Source organism: Hirundo rustica, chromosome 3, assembly GCF_015227805.2.
Source record: "Hirundo rustica isolate bHirRus1 chromosome 3, bHirRus1.pri.v3, whole genome shotgun sequence".
In the NCBI taxonomy this organism is placed as follows: Eukaryota; Metazoa; Chordata; class Aves; order Passeriformes; family Hirundinidae; genus Hirundo; species Hirundo rustica.
In genome coordinates, this window is record NC_053452.1 from 87,815,397 (window position 1) to 87,832,357 (window position 16,961).

A 16,961-nucleotide genomic window follows, 5' to 3' on the forward strand; every position below is an offset into this window, starting at 1 on the left:
TCATTTACAAAAGAAATCAAGTAAGTTTACATGACTCATCATTACTTTCAAGACCCACATTGAAAATTAGGGCCTCCAAAATGTTCATCCCAGGGCAGCCCACACCTGCTGGTGTTTAAGAACCTTGAGGCAACCTGAGCAAGGTGCACACAAGGGTCTGGGTGTTGCCTCACTGTGCGAAGTAGCAAACCCCTGAGCAGAGTTATTCCAAAAGGTGGTCTTGTATCATACCAGTTTGACCTAACTTTGCACAAGACACAACCAGAGATGGCATCCTGTTTTTATAAGGGCACCTTCCTTTTATAATCTTCTGTGTATAAACCGTCAACCCAGACCTGACTGTCCTGTAAACAATTGCAGCACTTACAGCACCTGGCTCTGCATCTCAGAAGGTTCTGTCAGGTAAAGGAATAGAAGTATTGTTGATTTTTCCCAGTTATGAAGCTGCTCCAATTTTTATGAAAATATTAAAAAATCAGTGAATACATAATTGAAAATTCATTTACAAGAGAGGAAAACACTGGTTCCAGAGCAGGCATCAATTATTTTTAGGTACATTAAACTCTCCCAGGACAATAACCATGAAACTTTTCTGAGCATAATTCTGCTTCAAGAGTTATAACCAGTATTTTTGCATTTATGAACCCAAACAGCATAATCCACTGAAGTCCTATGGCCCCATACATAACTCTCACAAACGTTATCAGTTTCTGGGATTAGCTAATATCCCAGCCTTGGCAAATTCCTCTCTTCCAAGGAGAGTGGAACTTCATGATACTCTGTATTACTAGTGAATTCCTATACATGTGATGCCGACAGACAAGCTGGACAAGGCTGTGTACTCTCATTACTCCTGCAGCGCTGAACGTATTCCTTCTTCTCCTTTGTCAGCGTGAAGCACATCTATCAACCTTCAAACACACCAGTATGGAGTATCTGTATGTTTGCCAGTTACTGCAGATATTGGCCAATGCCACAGAACAAACAAAACACTTCCAAGGATAAAAACACAACTTGTTACAGCTCAAGCTGAAGTGCTCAGCTTTGCAGACAATTGAAATTTTCTATGTGTACAGCACAGAAGGGATGAAAAGAATAGGGTAAAGGAGCAAACACTATTTAAAAAAACAAAACAAAACAAAAAAAAAAACCATTTAGGATTCAAATAAATATTTCATATGAAATATTCAGACTTAAGATCTTCCAAAAGCCTTTCAGGAAAATGTATTCTTGCACGAAGCAATACTTTTTTTCATAACCAATAAACACCACGAATTAGATTCTCTGATTTTTTAACCTGTAATTTAAACTCGTTCTAGCTGCACTACTGGAATGAGCTACGAAGGCTTTGCCGAATTATCTCCAAGCACTCTGTGCGCACTTTCATAGTGATCTGCACCACTCTTGAATCGCCAGTGGGAAGCCCTGGATAAACATGTATCTTGGACTCTGTTTTGAAGGATCTGCCAGTAATATTGTAATTAAACATGGTGCAACTGCCTAGAAACACAGTATTATGTAATTGGCTGCCAACCTGTTGAAATGAGCAGGCAAGGGTAACATATATCGACCACTTTTTGATAGACTTTTTTACCTAAGCAAATTTAAACTGAACCAGCATTGTGGCTTCTCTCCAACTTTTTTTTGTGCCACGTTTGGGTTCCAATGGAAGTTTATCTGGGTCATTATAGTACGCTTGCCCAACATCAAGATCATATATCGAAACACCTAAGGTGAACAGTTTTCTACTTTTCTACTGACGTGACTCATTAAAGGGAAAGCAATAAAGCCACAATGGGGCCTTAGATTCTCACAAGCAACTTGTTATAGCGTACCTCAGCTGGTGACAATGGTCAACAAATTCCTACTTAACATAAGGAATGTATGTGTATCCCTACATAGTAGTAGTATAGTAGTAATAATAATAATAATAGTAATAATAATAATTATTATTGTTGTTATTATTATAATTATAAGAATTATAAGAATAATTATGTAGGTGCATCCCTAGGTAACTGACAAGCTAGCAGTACATGAAGAACAAGTACCAGTCAGCTCCCAAAATGCTTCACATCTCCTGAAGAATTAAAGAGCAAATTAGTGAAAATTGCCCAAAAGTGGGTAACATGTTCACCCCATTGTCAACAATTTTCTATCAGACTACCAGTAAATGGATGCTATTCAGATTTTAATTTTTATTTTTGTTGTTTCTGCCATTTCTAGGAGATATAAATAAAATTTTGACTTAATTACTGAAAATAGCTTGCTTCCATATTTCAGCTGCACACATTTTCAACACCATCAAAGAAATACTAATTTGAGTGCATCATATGCCTTTTTTTCCTTCCAGATAAGGAAAAAGAAACTGAAATAAAGCATACAGAGACAAACTAACCAGCTAAAACTGAAAGAAAGGCAGCAAGAAATTACATAACTGAATTTTCTTGAAAGTACATCTGATTTGCTCCACCAAGTGTCAAGGATGGTTTCAAAAGTAAAGCTACCTGGGGAAAAATTATAAATAAAAATTATTAAATAATTTGCTTTTGGTAGTAAAAACACATTATTACTGTTTCACACATCTTTTGTGGGGTCTATACTAATTTGTGTTTAGACCAAATTATATCGATAGAATAGGGAATTTGTGTTGAGCAAGGACAGTAACTTGGCCTTTGCAGAGCAAATTAACACCGTGGATCTTGTACGCTGTTGTTATTGTTTTTATTAATTCTGATGGTGGCTAGTCCATCAGAAAACTGTGTCAGTAATTTGACAAAAACTTTATTTATAACTTCCCTAAAAGATTAACAAAACTGAGAATGACTTTGAAAAATTTGACTGTCTTCCTCTTGAGATTAAACTAACATCAGAAAGGACTGAAACTCTGAAATATTCATAAATCAGTGATGCATAATTTGTAAATTTTTATTTTATATCATGTACAACTTTCTCTGTCCTAAAGAGCATTTTACATTTCTTGTTAACAGTGAATGCAAACAATGCTCAGTGGAATTCTGCGGTGACCTTTGTTTTATTACAATTACTGCATATTTATAAACTAACAACTAAACTCCAGTTTGAGAGCTACAACAACTTTGAGTTGGAATCCTTTGATAAAACACAACTGAATAAACTTCATAAATTTAATTCCCTAAGAAGAGAAAAAGAAAGTCTCCTCTGAAAATTCCTCTGTGTGTACCCACACACAAAGCAGATTCTTCCACGCTTTTGCAAGCAGAAAACTAAACAAAACAGCAATATGGACAGATTTGAACAGAAGAGGATAAATTGCTTTAAAAAGAGCACAGGAGAACAGATTGATTGTAAAACATCATATAATCACTGTATCGTATAAACACATAAGATAGAAATACGTAGGTATAGACCACTTCATAATAATAAAAAATGCAGTACCTGTGTTATGTCATAATATAATTCCACGTAATGTCACTTAGACTTAACAACTGGAATCCTGCTGTGTAAGCAGAATCTACATCAACTTCTGCTAATGGCTGTTCTATACTGGAACATTTCCACATTTGTCAAAAGCACAAGAAAATCAGAGGGCAAGGTCCAAAATACAGTGAACATGTTGTGGACCTTTTCCACCCAGACAAAGGGTAATTGGAAAAATTTGAGGACAAAAGGCACAGCCTACCAGTACAAGAAAAGCCAACAAAGAAGACATGACTAGTGTGAAATACCTGATGATATAGAACTCAGTATTATCAAGCACTTGTTCACTGGAGGCAGTATCAAGACAGTTTGAATTCTGTTCCTAATTTGGATATTTGCTTTGACTTCATTCTGAACATTTGATTTGTTTCTATACCTTGCCCATTCCTGCGTTTCTTAAGAGTGGAGGTTTGTAGCAGCATTTATGCCCAGCTGAGAGCAAGTATTCCAATGTCTGAGTGCAATAATGTACACAAACAGAGGTTTAATTGAAGTAAAAGTAACAGGTTGAGTAACTAAAATCCTGGTTTGGGTTATAACATACTATTCAGCTGAAGCCATGAATGTTTTAAACAAGCAGTGAGTTGATAAAAAAACTACTGTTCAAAACCTATGCAGGACACCTGTGATCCCTCCTAAAGCAAACATTAGACTGAATCCAGCTGATTTTTCCCAAAAAACAATATGCCATCTCATTAGTGTGTGAGAAGTGCTGAACGCAATATTGACAGAAACTGATACCAAAGAAATTACCACCTGGAGAGAGAGATAGAAGTATATTTACTAATACTAATAAAGTATTTAAATAACTGGAAGCAAAGCCATTTATATAGCCTTTTTTGTATCATGAAGGAAATGGTCTGGGTATTTTCCTTTTTCAAACCATCACACAATTCACTTATAGATTGATCCAAATCCCACTGAATTCCATACACATACATGAAGTGCTGATCACTTTTGCATACAAACTTCCAAACTTTACATCAAAACAAGAATCTTCAAAGTTTACTGAAGTAAATCAGGTGGAAATAATCAATACAGCACAAACTAAAGTACAGTCATTACTGACAATCATATTATTTAAAATAAAGGTAAGGCTTATTGATTAAAGGAGGCACTGATCATTAATGCTTCTTCTACAGGGCACTGCTTCAAAAAAAAAATTGAAATCAAACCCACATGACTGTGATAAAGCACCCTATTATGAGTGGTGCAGAATGACTCAAATAGGTACTAGAAGTAAGAAGCTTTAAGGTGATCATTTTCTTCTAGCAAAGTAAGTCAAAATAGGGCATATTATGTAGCACATGGGAATCCATAATAGATTTTAAAATATTTCCTTCTATGGGGCACCAGACTCACAAACGTGACCTCTTTAACTGATTCTATTAATGTTTCTATGATGGCTTTGGCATTGAGCATTTTAGCAGGAACAGTACTTAGGGGGAAAAAAAAAATTAAAGTGAAATTCTTTTTCTTTGAAGTACAGATTTTCACAGAGATCAAACTGCTCATCACAGTATAATAACAAAACTGTTTAGAACTGCTCATAACCTGCATGGTTAGTTAACCACTTATTCCAGTATATCAGTTTAAAGTTTTTAAACAATAGTTTGGAAAACATAATGAAAAATACCCTTCACAAAAAATTCAAAAGTGTGTTTTCCCTTAGTGCTCATCCACTTTTGTCCCCTTGAACTCATGAATAAAAGGTCCACTGCAAGCAGGATATAAAAATTATTAAGCCTCTTTCAACTATGTTACTCTACTCATTCAATATTTTGGACAACTGTTTTATTATTGATTTTCTAAATATTACTTTAGCCTCAAGTAGTTGTTGCTCACTAAATATTAAACATTCCTGTCAAAGTATATGGTTGTTAGACTCCATTTTGTAATTTTTGATCTTACTAGACAAATCCTTCACTGATTTAACAGTTTTAATCCTGTGATGGAGCCATGATATGACATGGTATTACTGACTATGACTGTCTGACTAGGGATGTCCAGCCTACTCATTGAGCTAGTGACCTCTGGGTATGTGATGAATATTATGAATTCATCTCAAATGTGTGCAACAGGATGTGGGCATTCATGGAATAGCATATAGATAAATGCATACATGTCAAGAAAATTCTACAAAATCATCTGCATCTTACATGTTACTATTATTCAACAGTATTTACATAAATTACTATTTTAAAGACACATCTATTACAGTAAATCTTCTGTTAAGATTTCTGTGTTGTTTTGTTTTTGAAATCAGGAAAAAAAAAGTTGCTTAATACTGAGATGCTCTTAGAATTTCTGACAAAGTAGATCAATGCTACATTTCTAGCATAATAAAATATCACTACTAAAAATATTTTAGACCATCTGAAGACAAGATACAAGATTAAGCCTCCAAATACTGAGATTTAATAAATGTGAACATCTCTTCTTCTGTCGGATATAAATAACAGGACAAAGAATTATTTCCATTCTTTCAGGAGGAATCCTGTCAGATGTGTAAACACAATAGGAAACTCTCTACAGTTTCTGTCTAAGTAACTATTACAAAGCCCCACAATAATATCATGGCCACAATAAGAAAAAAGGGGTGTTGGATTCTCTCCTGGATTGACTACATACCAAGTCTTTGTATGTCTACTAGACTTGGAACTGAGCCCTGTCTTATTGACAGAGAAACTTCATAACATACTTCAGTCACAGCACTGAAGATCAAGAGGACAAATTCCCCACAGCTCTTAAATTTAGGACCCCGCCAAAGTATTAATTGAGATCTATTTGCCAGTGCTTTGTTCCAGGGTAAGCATCTCAAATATAAGGCCACAGAAAAGGATATAGATACAAGGAAACTGGGTCTAAGTGAAACAGTAGCCATTTTCAATATTTCTTTAATCAGTGATACCACGGATGAACTTCCTACAGAATAAAAGATGAATAAACCACATATTTCCAAACCATTTTATTAAAAAGCAATAGTTACAGCTTCTACTTTTTTTGACCTAGATCCTTTCATTGTTCAACACTTCAGCACATTTAGAAACACAATGATCCATTGTATACTTGTCATGTCTTGTAAAATGCAACACTTCTTAAAAAGGAAAAATACTGACTTTCATCCATTTTCCTAAGCCATTTATCATATTCAAAATTGTAAAAATCTTCAGAGGTTCAAAATAGAAACAGTTGGCTCTAATCTAAATGCTCTCTATTTACATAGGGGTTCTAAAATGGGACTAGAAATAGTTTTGGGAAAAGATCTTACATTTCATACAGTCAAGCTTGATGAAAGCAAATCTGATGGATGAGAAGGTTTGCATAATACTTAGAAAGCTGTCAGGTCTTTGCAATTCCTTTCCAAAAGTCACTTCTAGGCAATGTCAGTACAAAACCTCAAAATAATGCACAAGTTCATAAAACACAGCCTTACCAAATCTAGAGCACTCTCTCAATAGTAAACCCCATTTCCCTTAAAACTCAACTTATACTAGCAAAATTGTACTTTCGGTGGCCACTATGAACCCTAATAACCATTTCTAAGTTATTGGTCTACCCTATTTATGCTACCTGCACCAATCTAATTTGAACTAGATTGTCTGTGAAAAAAAATTTGTATTTCTTGCCTTAATGTTCGCTGACAGAAGTGATGAACTGCATCACGTTTGTAGCAACAATCTTCTACATTTTGATCCCTCAGTAAGGCTTTGACCTGAAGCACAAACCAGCGTTTAACATACAGATACACCTGACTGATGTGCCTAATGAATGTGACTGTATCTACAGAAAACGAAGACTCAACACAGCTCTCTTGCATATTTTTAGCCTTCTGAGGAAAGGGGAAAAATGCTTTAGACACTGAGTGGAAAACAAAAAGCTTAGTGCTAACTGAGAAGTACTGTGAGGCTTAATTTGCAAACTGATTATAACTTTGAGTAAAAATCTGATTAACAATTTCAAAGTGCATTAAAGCAATTAAATAGAATATTGAAGTAATTCTAATACTATAAAAAATTTCAATACAAAGCTGGCCCCACTAAATAGAGTGGAAAAACAAGCAAATCAAACCTTCCACCTGCCAAATGCAATTTCCACCCTCTCTAACAATACCATTTCTCAAGCTCATATGCAGGAAAACCCAAGAGTAGGGGTTTTAAAAGAAGAATTAAAACATGTCTGAAATTGGAAGCAAAACATGCTGAAAACATGTTTCGAAATTTAAGGGGAAAAAAAAAAAAAAAAATCTTGCCCTAAGCTTCCTTTCAACTAAGTACATTTCTAAAACAGATGCTTTAACCTGGATACACTCATGCCCCTTGGAATTGAGTGTATTTTGGGGAAAGATGTGAGGGCCCCGGCGGCCCGCGCACCCAGCGCGCCCCAGGAGGTTGCCGGTGCCGCCGGCCGGCAGTCGGAGGCGGGGGAAGGGTGGACGCGCCTCTCCGCGCCGCTGGCCGTGCCTCCCGCGGCGCTGGGCCCGGGGGGACGCGCCCGCCCCGCCGCCGGGGCCCGCCGCACCCGCGCACCGCGGCCGCGCCTCCTGCGCGCCTTCCGCTCCGCGGCGTTCGTGCGCTCCGCCGGGGGCCGAGGCTCCCCCGTGATTCCCCTGACTCACACGGCGGAGGCTGAAGGGGCGGCAGCGGCGCCTCGCACCCCGCGCTGCGGCCGCGGACGGGCGGTGCGAGCCCCGCGCAGCCCCCGGGGCTCCCGCCCGGCTCCGCCTGCTGCGGCCGGGGCTGCCTCCGCCTCCCTGGGCGCTAATTAGCGCTAAACGATGTTAAATACCATCCCTGCCACCGATCGAGCTTCTCTAGGAGGTTTTTGCGGCAGCCGGGCCTCCCCTGTCCGTTCTGATCCCGTGCTGCTGGGTGGCGGGAGAGCGCGGAGCCACAAGACGCTCCGAGTGTCCCACTCGCCAGCCTTCCCCTCCCCCGGCCCTGCCCTTGGCCGCTGGCACCGCGGCAGCTGGAGCAAGTTCAGCTTTTCTTCTCCCACAGCACTGGGGCTTGGCTGCCCTTAAAGAAAATCCTCTCCTAACAACGTGTCAATGTTACATTCCTCCACAAAGCAACTTCTATTAGGGGGGCTGGGAGCTTGGCACTGCCTCGCCACAGACTGAGGGCTTTGTGGCTATGCAAAAAACAAGGAGAGAGGGAACATTTCCTGCATTAAAATGCAACACCCCAGGCTCGATGATTTATCCTTCCCCTCCCCCCCATTCCCGCATGGCAGCTCTGAAGGACCCCCTCGCCAGAAGCCTGCAACCAGAGCCCCCATTTATGTTCAACCCACCCTTTCCCTGCCTCACAACCCCTCAAAGTCCTTTTAAAATTGCCCTCCCGCCCCCACCTCTCCAGAATATCAGGCTCAAACGGGAGGTATGTAGCAGAGGGCAATGGAGGGCTGCCATGCTAGCTGCTGGACCCCAGTCTTCCCACTCCTCCACAGCACCCCCTTCCCCTTCCTCCAGCAGGGACATGAAGCAGCTGCTGGGACTGGAGCAGCTGCTGGGAATGACACATCACAACCCCCTCCTCACTAATATTGCAAGGAGATCCTGAGCCTTCAACTCCAGGAGCTGAGACTGCCTGGAGAACATGTGCAGGAGCAGCCAGTGGCCCCTTCACAGAGCTCCCAGGAGTTTAAACCAGCATGTCCTGCCTGCGCACTGCCTCGCCTCTCCAGGCATCTCAGGCAGAGGCTTCACTCTAAGGAATTGCATTTGCTCTTGTGGTTTGTTTGTAGGTTGCTGACGTCTGGTCCAGGGACCAGGTGTGCTGAACATGGTAAATCTCTTGATCTTTTGGTCAGGTTGCCTGAATGCCTTTGGAAATGTTTTCCTTGCAAAGTCGAGGGATCCTATCAAGAAGGCCAAGGTTTTGCAGTTAGGTGGTTGCTGTAAAGAGGTGGTGAGGGGGAGAGTGATTTCTGGCTCACCACCTTTGGGCATTACTGTAAGTGAGGCCTTTAAACAGATGGATTCTGCTTGTGAGGAGTTTCAACGGTGCTCAGCAGAACTATATGCTGTAGGTTAGGCCAGTTTAGAAATTAAAATGCAGCATTCCCTGCCTCTAAGGGAGTGTGCATCTTCACCAGCCCTTTCACCTCATCTAGAGGAGAGACAGAGTGGAGAGCAACTGAAACGAATGTGAGTATTAAAGAGAGCTGGCAGCAGGACTTACACACTGTCATGGCATTCAGCCCCCCCTCCAAGAAGCACCTACCTTCTTTTGGTGGCCGCTTGGCTTCTCTGGTGAGATTGCAGACCTGGGTGGTTTGCAGCTCCTGGGTCAGGCAGCCTTCCGTCTGCTCGTTGAGGGGCAGCACCACGTTATTGAGCAACACCAGGGACTGGTCGTCTATTCCCCATTCTCCCAAATGCTGAGGGCAGGTGCATTTTGTATACATGATCCCACAGGACTCGGTTCTCCCATTTTCAGATTTCAAGCAGCTCTCCAACCAAGTGCATAACACATGGCACCCAAACTGGCTTGGGCTCACCTTGTTCAACACCAAAAATTCAAAGAAGGATTTTTGGTCTTCTTCTTTTTTGTGTAATCCTGGGAAGTTGATCGGATAGACACGACGTATCTGAATAAAATTCTTATCATACTGCAGAAATACAAAAGCATTCTTGGAGTTGCAGAGTTGCATTATAGAATGGTTATTTTTTAAAAGATCCTTTATTTTTTCATGAGAAAAATGATCAAACTGATAAGCCAAGAGGGAAAAGTTGGAGCAGCTGAAGTCCTTTTTGGAAAATTTCAGGTAAATACTATATTTGGTTGGATCTGGATTTTCCAGCGTCCAAGTGCAGTTTGTGAAGTTTTTGGGAAACATTTCACTTACAGAATACGATCCATAAATGACCCCCTTCACCAACGTGGAACACCAGAAGTCTTGGGCAGCATTAAATCCAAACATAACCAGTAGATAGGTGGAAAATATATAAATCAGCAAATTACGAACAGCCTTCATCCTATGTCATTTGGCCTGCAGGAGATGAAATGAAATAAAAATGCAAGTAGAATTCTTCACGCATAGAAAGCCAAACTCCCTCCAATATTCGAGACAGCTGTTTTCAAGCTTGCAGTTAGAGCCCCTTTCAGAAAGAAGGGCAGGTAATTTTTATTTTATAACGCAAGGGCCGGGGGTTGCCGCTGTGTGCACAGCGCCATCACGTGGCCATCGCCACAGACACGTCTTCCACAGACAAATTAAAACTCAACATCTATTAGATTATTAATAGGAATGTCCTCTCCTCCCTAGGATTTAGTCATCATGGCGTGGACTAGAACTGCTCAACTTAAGTAAAAACCTAGATGCCTCACCTGACAGACCAAGAGAAGAGAAATGTACTTAATTGTTTATTTATTTATTCAAAAAGTAAATAACTTATCTGCTATAGTTATGTATGTGCATATATGATATGCACATGCAGAATTTCACCAGAACAGAAAAAAAGAAAGCTGTTAGAGTTTGTTATATATGATTTTTCTCTTAAGTGTGAGAAGTAACTTAATTATTACAGCTATAATTTAAAAATGCACCAATTAGTATTTGTTACAAATGGAACATTATCTCCCATATGCCTACATGTCTTCATCCTGGCTGCCTGGTATACAGAGATCTCTGAAAAGGCAGCAAATACTGAGATTAATGTATTAATAAAATTTTGACACTACCGAAGAAAGAAACAAAGACAGATGGATATAACTACTGCTGGTCTGACACAAAAACTAAATGCCAGATTTTTAAGATAAAAATTTCAATGTGCTTCAGCCTCTAAGGATATTTAAAATGGATCACAGTATTAGTATTACAGTCAGTAGCTCTGTATAACTGACCGTGCTACAGCTCGATCTCTGCACCTATTGGACTGCACTTGCCCTCTTATTATGAATTACTTGTACTGTCTCATTAGCTCTTGTGTTTTGCAGCCATGCGCTTGAACAATGAAAGAAAATATTACATTTTCTCTGCTAGTATCTCCAGTTAAAGATGTTTTACTGCACCTGCCAGCCCTCACAGTCTCTACATGCTCTGTTCTTTCAACAGTGGCCTAGGTTCATACAGCAAACCTGAGTTATATTTACCTCTATAATGATATCCAAAAAAATTCAGGTTGAAGGTTTTCAGCATTAACCTTTGAAAAGTTGCTTATCTCTTACAAATGAGTAGGTTTTTACCTTCTGCTCTTAAATGCAAGCACAAAAAAGTGATGCCAACCTAATTTCAAAACTCTCTAGATTGCAGTCTCTTCCACTGTTGCTCTGTAAGCAGAGGCACACATACAATAGGCACCGTTACTGAGTTTTGATGTGTGTCTTTGCCTAGCTTTTCATCTCCTCACCAAACAGCAAGGCATCTTCTGTTTCCCATTGCATAACACACAGCAAGTCACCGGATTAAGCTCCCTTGAAGAGATTTTCGTACCTCCTAGATTATAATGCAAACTCGGAATCCTGAAATGGGCAAAAAGCAGTACCAACTCTAACCCTCTTTACAGCAGAGGTTTAAAAGAGAAAAAAGAAAAAAAAAAGAAAAAAAGAAAAAAAAAAAGCAGAGCTGCTGCTGGGTCTATCCACATGGTCAGATTTTCTCCTTTCTGAGCATCCGTCTCAATTAATAAGATGGATCTCCTTCTTCAAACAGGGCTGGTACAGCATTTAAGGTTTTAAAAAAGAGAAACTTATTGGGAATTCTGGAAACAATTTCCCCTTTGCTGAAGCACTTTGCAGGCAATGCAGTTCTGCGCAGTGTTATTCAGGATGGTGTAGGCGTTGAAAGCCAATGTGACAATAAGTGTCTAAATTAAGAATTCCACCCATGAAAAAGGATTAATTTTATAATCTGGAAAGTAGAAAGGGAGCTTATTTGCTTTCCTGTTTGAAAAGGAAAAAAGCCTCTGACTTTTTCCATCCTATGTAATATCTGCACCAGAAAAATAAAGACCTCTGCAGTGCTAGGCTGTTTTCTGTGAAGAAATGTAATCAAATAGTCCTCATTTTAGCTGTGCATTTGTTCATGCACGGCTACTGAAACAGAACACTGTTTATCCCTCTCTCCCTGTGTGCATTACACACACACACATGCACACACACACGAACTGAGTGTGCCGGCAGCATTCAGTTAGTTTGCAGCATTGCTAGATGCAGCGTGAACCTGCTCGCTGGAAGGATTAAGACACTCAGATTAAAAAGATCCTTCTTTTCCACGGAGGAAGGAGTTAAAGAATGGCCACAGAGGCTTAAGGTTGCCCATTTGGGAAGGGGGAGAATCCTCTTCTGCTGAAAAGAAACGGGCATTTAGTTTGGATATTCCCCGAACTGATTTTCTAGGTGACACTGTAGTTTAGCCGAACATAGACGGCGCCATCACTCCATTTATTTTTATTTTTTCCCCCAACAGAAGACCCACTGACTTCTCTTATTTTAACTTCCTATTAACCTAACAATTCCCCCCACCCCCATACAAATTACCCCAATCGTGCACAAACCTCAGGTTTTCTCGGTCTCGCTGGAAATTACTCTCGGGGAAGCAGACCTGTCGCAAGACGGACTTCTCTAACTTTTAAACTGCAGCGCTGAAGTAAATGCGGAGATCATTTCGTATGTGCTGTCTCCCTCTCTATCCTTCAGCAACAGCCTGTCCCCCTCCTCCGCCGCCTCCTCCCCGGAATCCCAAACTAAAAGCTCTCCAGTCGTAATCCCTGGAAATGGGAAATGGAAATGCCCCGGGCACCCTTACCTTCCACTCCGAAAGCTGTCAGGCTATTTCTCTAAAACACTAGCACCACAGGCACACGTCCCAACAACAGTGATGGAGAGATTCCCCTTCTGACGGAAGCACCGTTTCCCATTTTTCCCGGCTCAGGTTCAAAACCAAGATATAAAAAAGCAGCAGAAGATAAAAAAACACAGCGAGAAAATCCCCGCACGCCACACGCGCACCCCACCGAGGAAAAAAATCAGCCTTGGCTCCAGATCCACCAAATCCAACCACATGAAGGGAAAGAAAACAGAAAAAAAAAAAAAAAAAAATAGAAAAAAAAACCACCACCAAAAAGCAACCACCTCAAACCAGCGAGACTGCAGGGGAAAAAATGGAAGTGGCTGAGCGAACGAAGGTTGTTTTTTTTGTTGTTGTTTGGTTTTTTTTGATTTTTTTTTGTATCTCTCTCTCTCTCTCTCTCTATATATATATATATATTTTTTTTTTTTTACTTGAAACAAAGTCTCAGCACAGCAGCCCGATGCACGGCGATGCCAGGCAGTCGACGGTCTGAGAGAAGGACTAAGGCGCTAGTGCGGATTTGTTGGTGGGTTTTGTTGTTGTTCTTATTACTAATAGACTTATTCCTCCTTCCTCTCTCCTCCTCCCCCCTCAGGCACTAATGGCCGGACAGCGGCGGGGGGTCCTCGGCTGCCGATGTCGGGGAGCGGTGCGAACGCCGGGCGCGCGGGGAGCACGGCGGCAGCGGGAGCGCGTCTCTGCCGCTGCGTGTGGCTCAGCCTGGGCGTGCGCGCGCGCCCGTGTGCGCGCCCGCGCGCGCGGAGCCCGCCCGCCTCCGTGGGAGCCGGGCCGTGAGTGCGCGCATGTGCGCGCCCCGCGCGCGCCCACCCCCGCGCGACCCCGGCCGCCCGCTGGGGGGGGCGCCTGCGCGCGCGCGCCTGCGTCCCGCTCCGCGCGTGTCCGCGCGTGTGTCCGCGCGTGTCCGCGCGTGTGTGCGCGGCGCCCCCCGGCCCCGACAGGCGGCCCCGCGGTGCGCTCGCTGCGCGCGTCACGGCGGCTCGGCGCCCGGCGCGTCCCAGAAACGCCGCTCGCTGCGCCCGGCGCGTTCTGCGGGCCGCCGTTCCCAGCGCTGGGGCCGGCTGCGCCCCGGCGTCAGAAAAACCCGCCGGCGGGGAGCGGGGGAAACGGGGACGCCGGGGCGGGAAGCTCGCACTTGATCTCCTTCCTCTTGTTTGTTTTTTTTTTTTTTTTTCTTCCAAAGCACAACCTCCCCCTCGCCGCAGCCCCGGGAGCTGTGGGCTCGGCCCCGTGATGGAGATTAACTGATACAGGGCTCCCGGGATAAACGCTCTCAAACTGCCGCCCACCTCTGAGTAGAAACAATAGCAATTTTCTCAGCGCGGCTGCAATTAACGCCGTGTTTGTTCCCCGCCAGAGATAAGGCTGTGCCCGATCGCAGCCGCATCCATTCCCTCGGCTGCCGCCGGTCGCCCTCTTCGCACGGGGAAGGATGGAGAGCCGGCGGGGCTCCCCCGGCGCGGTGCCCGGTGCGGGAGCGACGCTGCCCCGGGCTGTGAGCGGAGTTCGCGGGGAGACAGCGGCTGAAGTGGCACCGTCAGCGCCGGGTGGGGTCAGACGGGGGAGGTTCATGAAAAAAGCTTTGCCACAAGCAAGGCACCCCCCTTTTTTTTTCCCGTTTTTATTTTAAATTTTGCTAAATCTGGGCATGGTTTGGAGTGTGTCTTTTCCCTCCCCTCCCGCTGTGTCCCTCCCGCTCCCGTGGTCGGTTTGGGTTGTCCTCTGGTTCTTCCCGCTGCCGTGAGATATCGGGGCAGTCTGCACGACAACATATATCCGGCGTGAAAATTAGGAGATGACATTTTAATAAATGCTGCTGTCAGTCAGCAGCTCTCAGCCTGGCTGCCGTGTGCTCTCACTGCTGCCATTCTGCAGAGAGCACAAGGCCCTGCTGAGTTCTTGGGGGAGTACAGCCCCTCTGCGCCTTCAAAGTTTATATGAAGCGTGGCTGTGTGATCATGGACACGACCTCCCATCCCAATGAAATGAAAGTTTAAATTTCTGGATGACATCCAAACCAATCAGTCATTAAAGCAAACGGTTTTCTCCCCTACAGTCCTGTTCTAGTCCCTGAATTCCAGTATCACAGAGCTTTTATGATTACAATTACATGCTGCACAAATTCTGGTCAGAGGTATTGCTGGTCACAAACCACTTTCAACCAAAGTAAACCAAAACACGGTTATAGCTTTTTTCTGTATTTTCCATAGGTATAAGCTGTAAACCACATCCCTGCTAGCTTTTACACCTGTAAATGCGTTATATCCCTGTTGTCAAAATAAACCAAAAAATATCTACCCAAAGCAAGGAAAATGTGAGAGATATTCTGGGTCTATGCCCAGCAAATGCAATGCAATGAAATCTGAACTGTTACTGGTTTAGAGATTATCAAATTCTGTCACCTTTGGTGACATTCCATACTATCTGTGGGTGAGCATCATGTTGCTTAAAGTGTTTAAAGGGAAGTTGTGTTCATTGTCAGGGTGACATGAGCAGAATAAATCAAAGGTGTACATACGATGCAGTATTTAAACAACTTTTTCATCTCCTTTACATTAAATGAAGAACTGTAAGGTAATTCACTAAAGAAAACAACTTGAATGAACTCTTTTACCTGTTTTTTATGACATTGTCAAGTTGTAGCTCCTTTCATTGTGTGTGGAAAACAATAATGAATACACAATGTGTGGTAAGCAATTGTCTTTAGACATCTCCTAAGTATGCCAACCACAGAAGTTTTCAATTTTGAGAAGACATGGCAGTGCTGGAGAGGAATCTGGAATGGAAGACTCCTTAGCCTCTCATCCACAAAGTGAAGGGAAGGGTGGAAGTTGCACAAGTTATGCTTAGGTTAACTATGACAGCTGAGGAGCAGAGGGGTGGGAAGCAATGGGACAGGGTGGGATGGGATGGCAGCACAGAGCACTCTGAAGATTTCTTTTCAAGATTTGTGCAATTAGACTTGAACAATTCAGGTTTTAATGACTGGAACTAAGTCATCAAATAAGCTATACCATTTTTCTGAGTACACAAAAATCTATGTTCCACTTGCAGGTGTTTTTCTACTGGAATTGAGGACAATTTGAGAAAAAAATTGTTTGCCAGGTGTTACGCAGCATTTAAGATAGTAAAAGAAATATGTTATTTTCATAGTCTAGATGCGAGAGTTGGGGATATGTTTAAGTCTACAAAATATAAATAGGTAGAAATGTGACAATATGTTTGTTTAATTTGGGCATGCAGATAATTTGTGTTTGGAATGGTCCCGTTTTGTGTGTACATTTATTCATAAGCTACAGCCTGAAGGGCAGATGCAAAGTGAACCTCTGTGCATAAATTGTGAATATTGAGTAGATCAATCTTGTTTGAGTACCTCTGTTAAAACCTAGGAATAATGTATTAATGCAATCCCACAGTTTCATGGGAGGGCTGTCAGCCCTGCATGGTACACGTGGTGCCATCTGTACTACAAAGAAAGTATCAAGGCACTGAAAGAAGTGTTATGTCGCTCAGTAGTAGTGTTGTAGGGATAGGCACAACATAGTGAATGCTAAATTTATAATGCTGCTTTCTAGACTTAATGCAATTGTTTTGGCAAGGTTGGGCTTGATCCAAACTAGGAAAGAGGGAGGGAAGTAATGTTTTTAAGTAATTTCTGTATTAATGAGAAAAATGAGGCTTACCCAATT

General features: G+C 42.3%; 1 protein-coding gene and 1 long non-coding RNA gene across 9 annotated transcripts in view; one reads left to right on the plus strand and one right to left on the minus strand.

Moving 5' to 3' along the window:
- ADGRB3 (adhesion G protein-coupled receptor B3) overlaps positions 1 to 13,343 on the minus strand; it is a 465,849-nt gene extending 452,506 nt beyond the window's left edge. For 6 of the 8 annotated variants that reach the window (XM_040057981.2, XM_058419650.1, XM_058419651.1 and 3 more), the window contains exons 1-2: positions 13,210 to 13,343; positions 9,684 to 10,452 (exon numbers count right to left, since the gene is read on the minus strand). In XM_040057981.2, the coding sequence (XP_039913915.1) occupies positions 9,684 to 10,437 (754 nt within the window). In that variant the 5' untranslated portion in view covers positions 10,438 to 10,452; positions 13,210 to 13,343. Of the gene's footprint in view, positions 1 to 9,683; positions 10,453 to 12,958; positions 13,109 to 13,209 lie in introns of those variants that run through there. The other 2 variants (XM_040057984.2, XM_058419647.1) reach the window with 1 other exon arrangement.
- A 177-nt stretch (positions 13,344 to 13,520) lies between these two features.
- Positions 13,521 to 15,169, plus strand: LOC120749948 (uncharacterized). The gene is made up of 3 exons (XR_005699891.2): positions 13,521 to 13,588; positions 13,697 to 13,780; positions 14,630 to 15,169. It is a non-coding gene; the product is annotated as an uncharacterized LOC120749948 (long non-coding RNA).
- Positions 15,170 to 16,961: the final 1,792 nt, after the last annotated feature.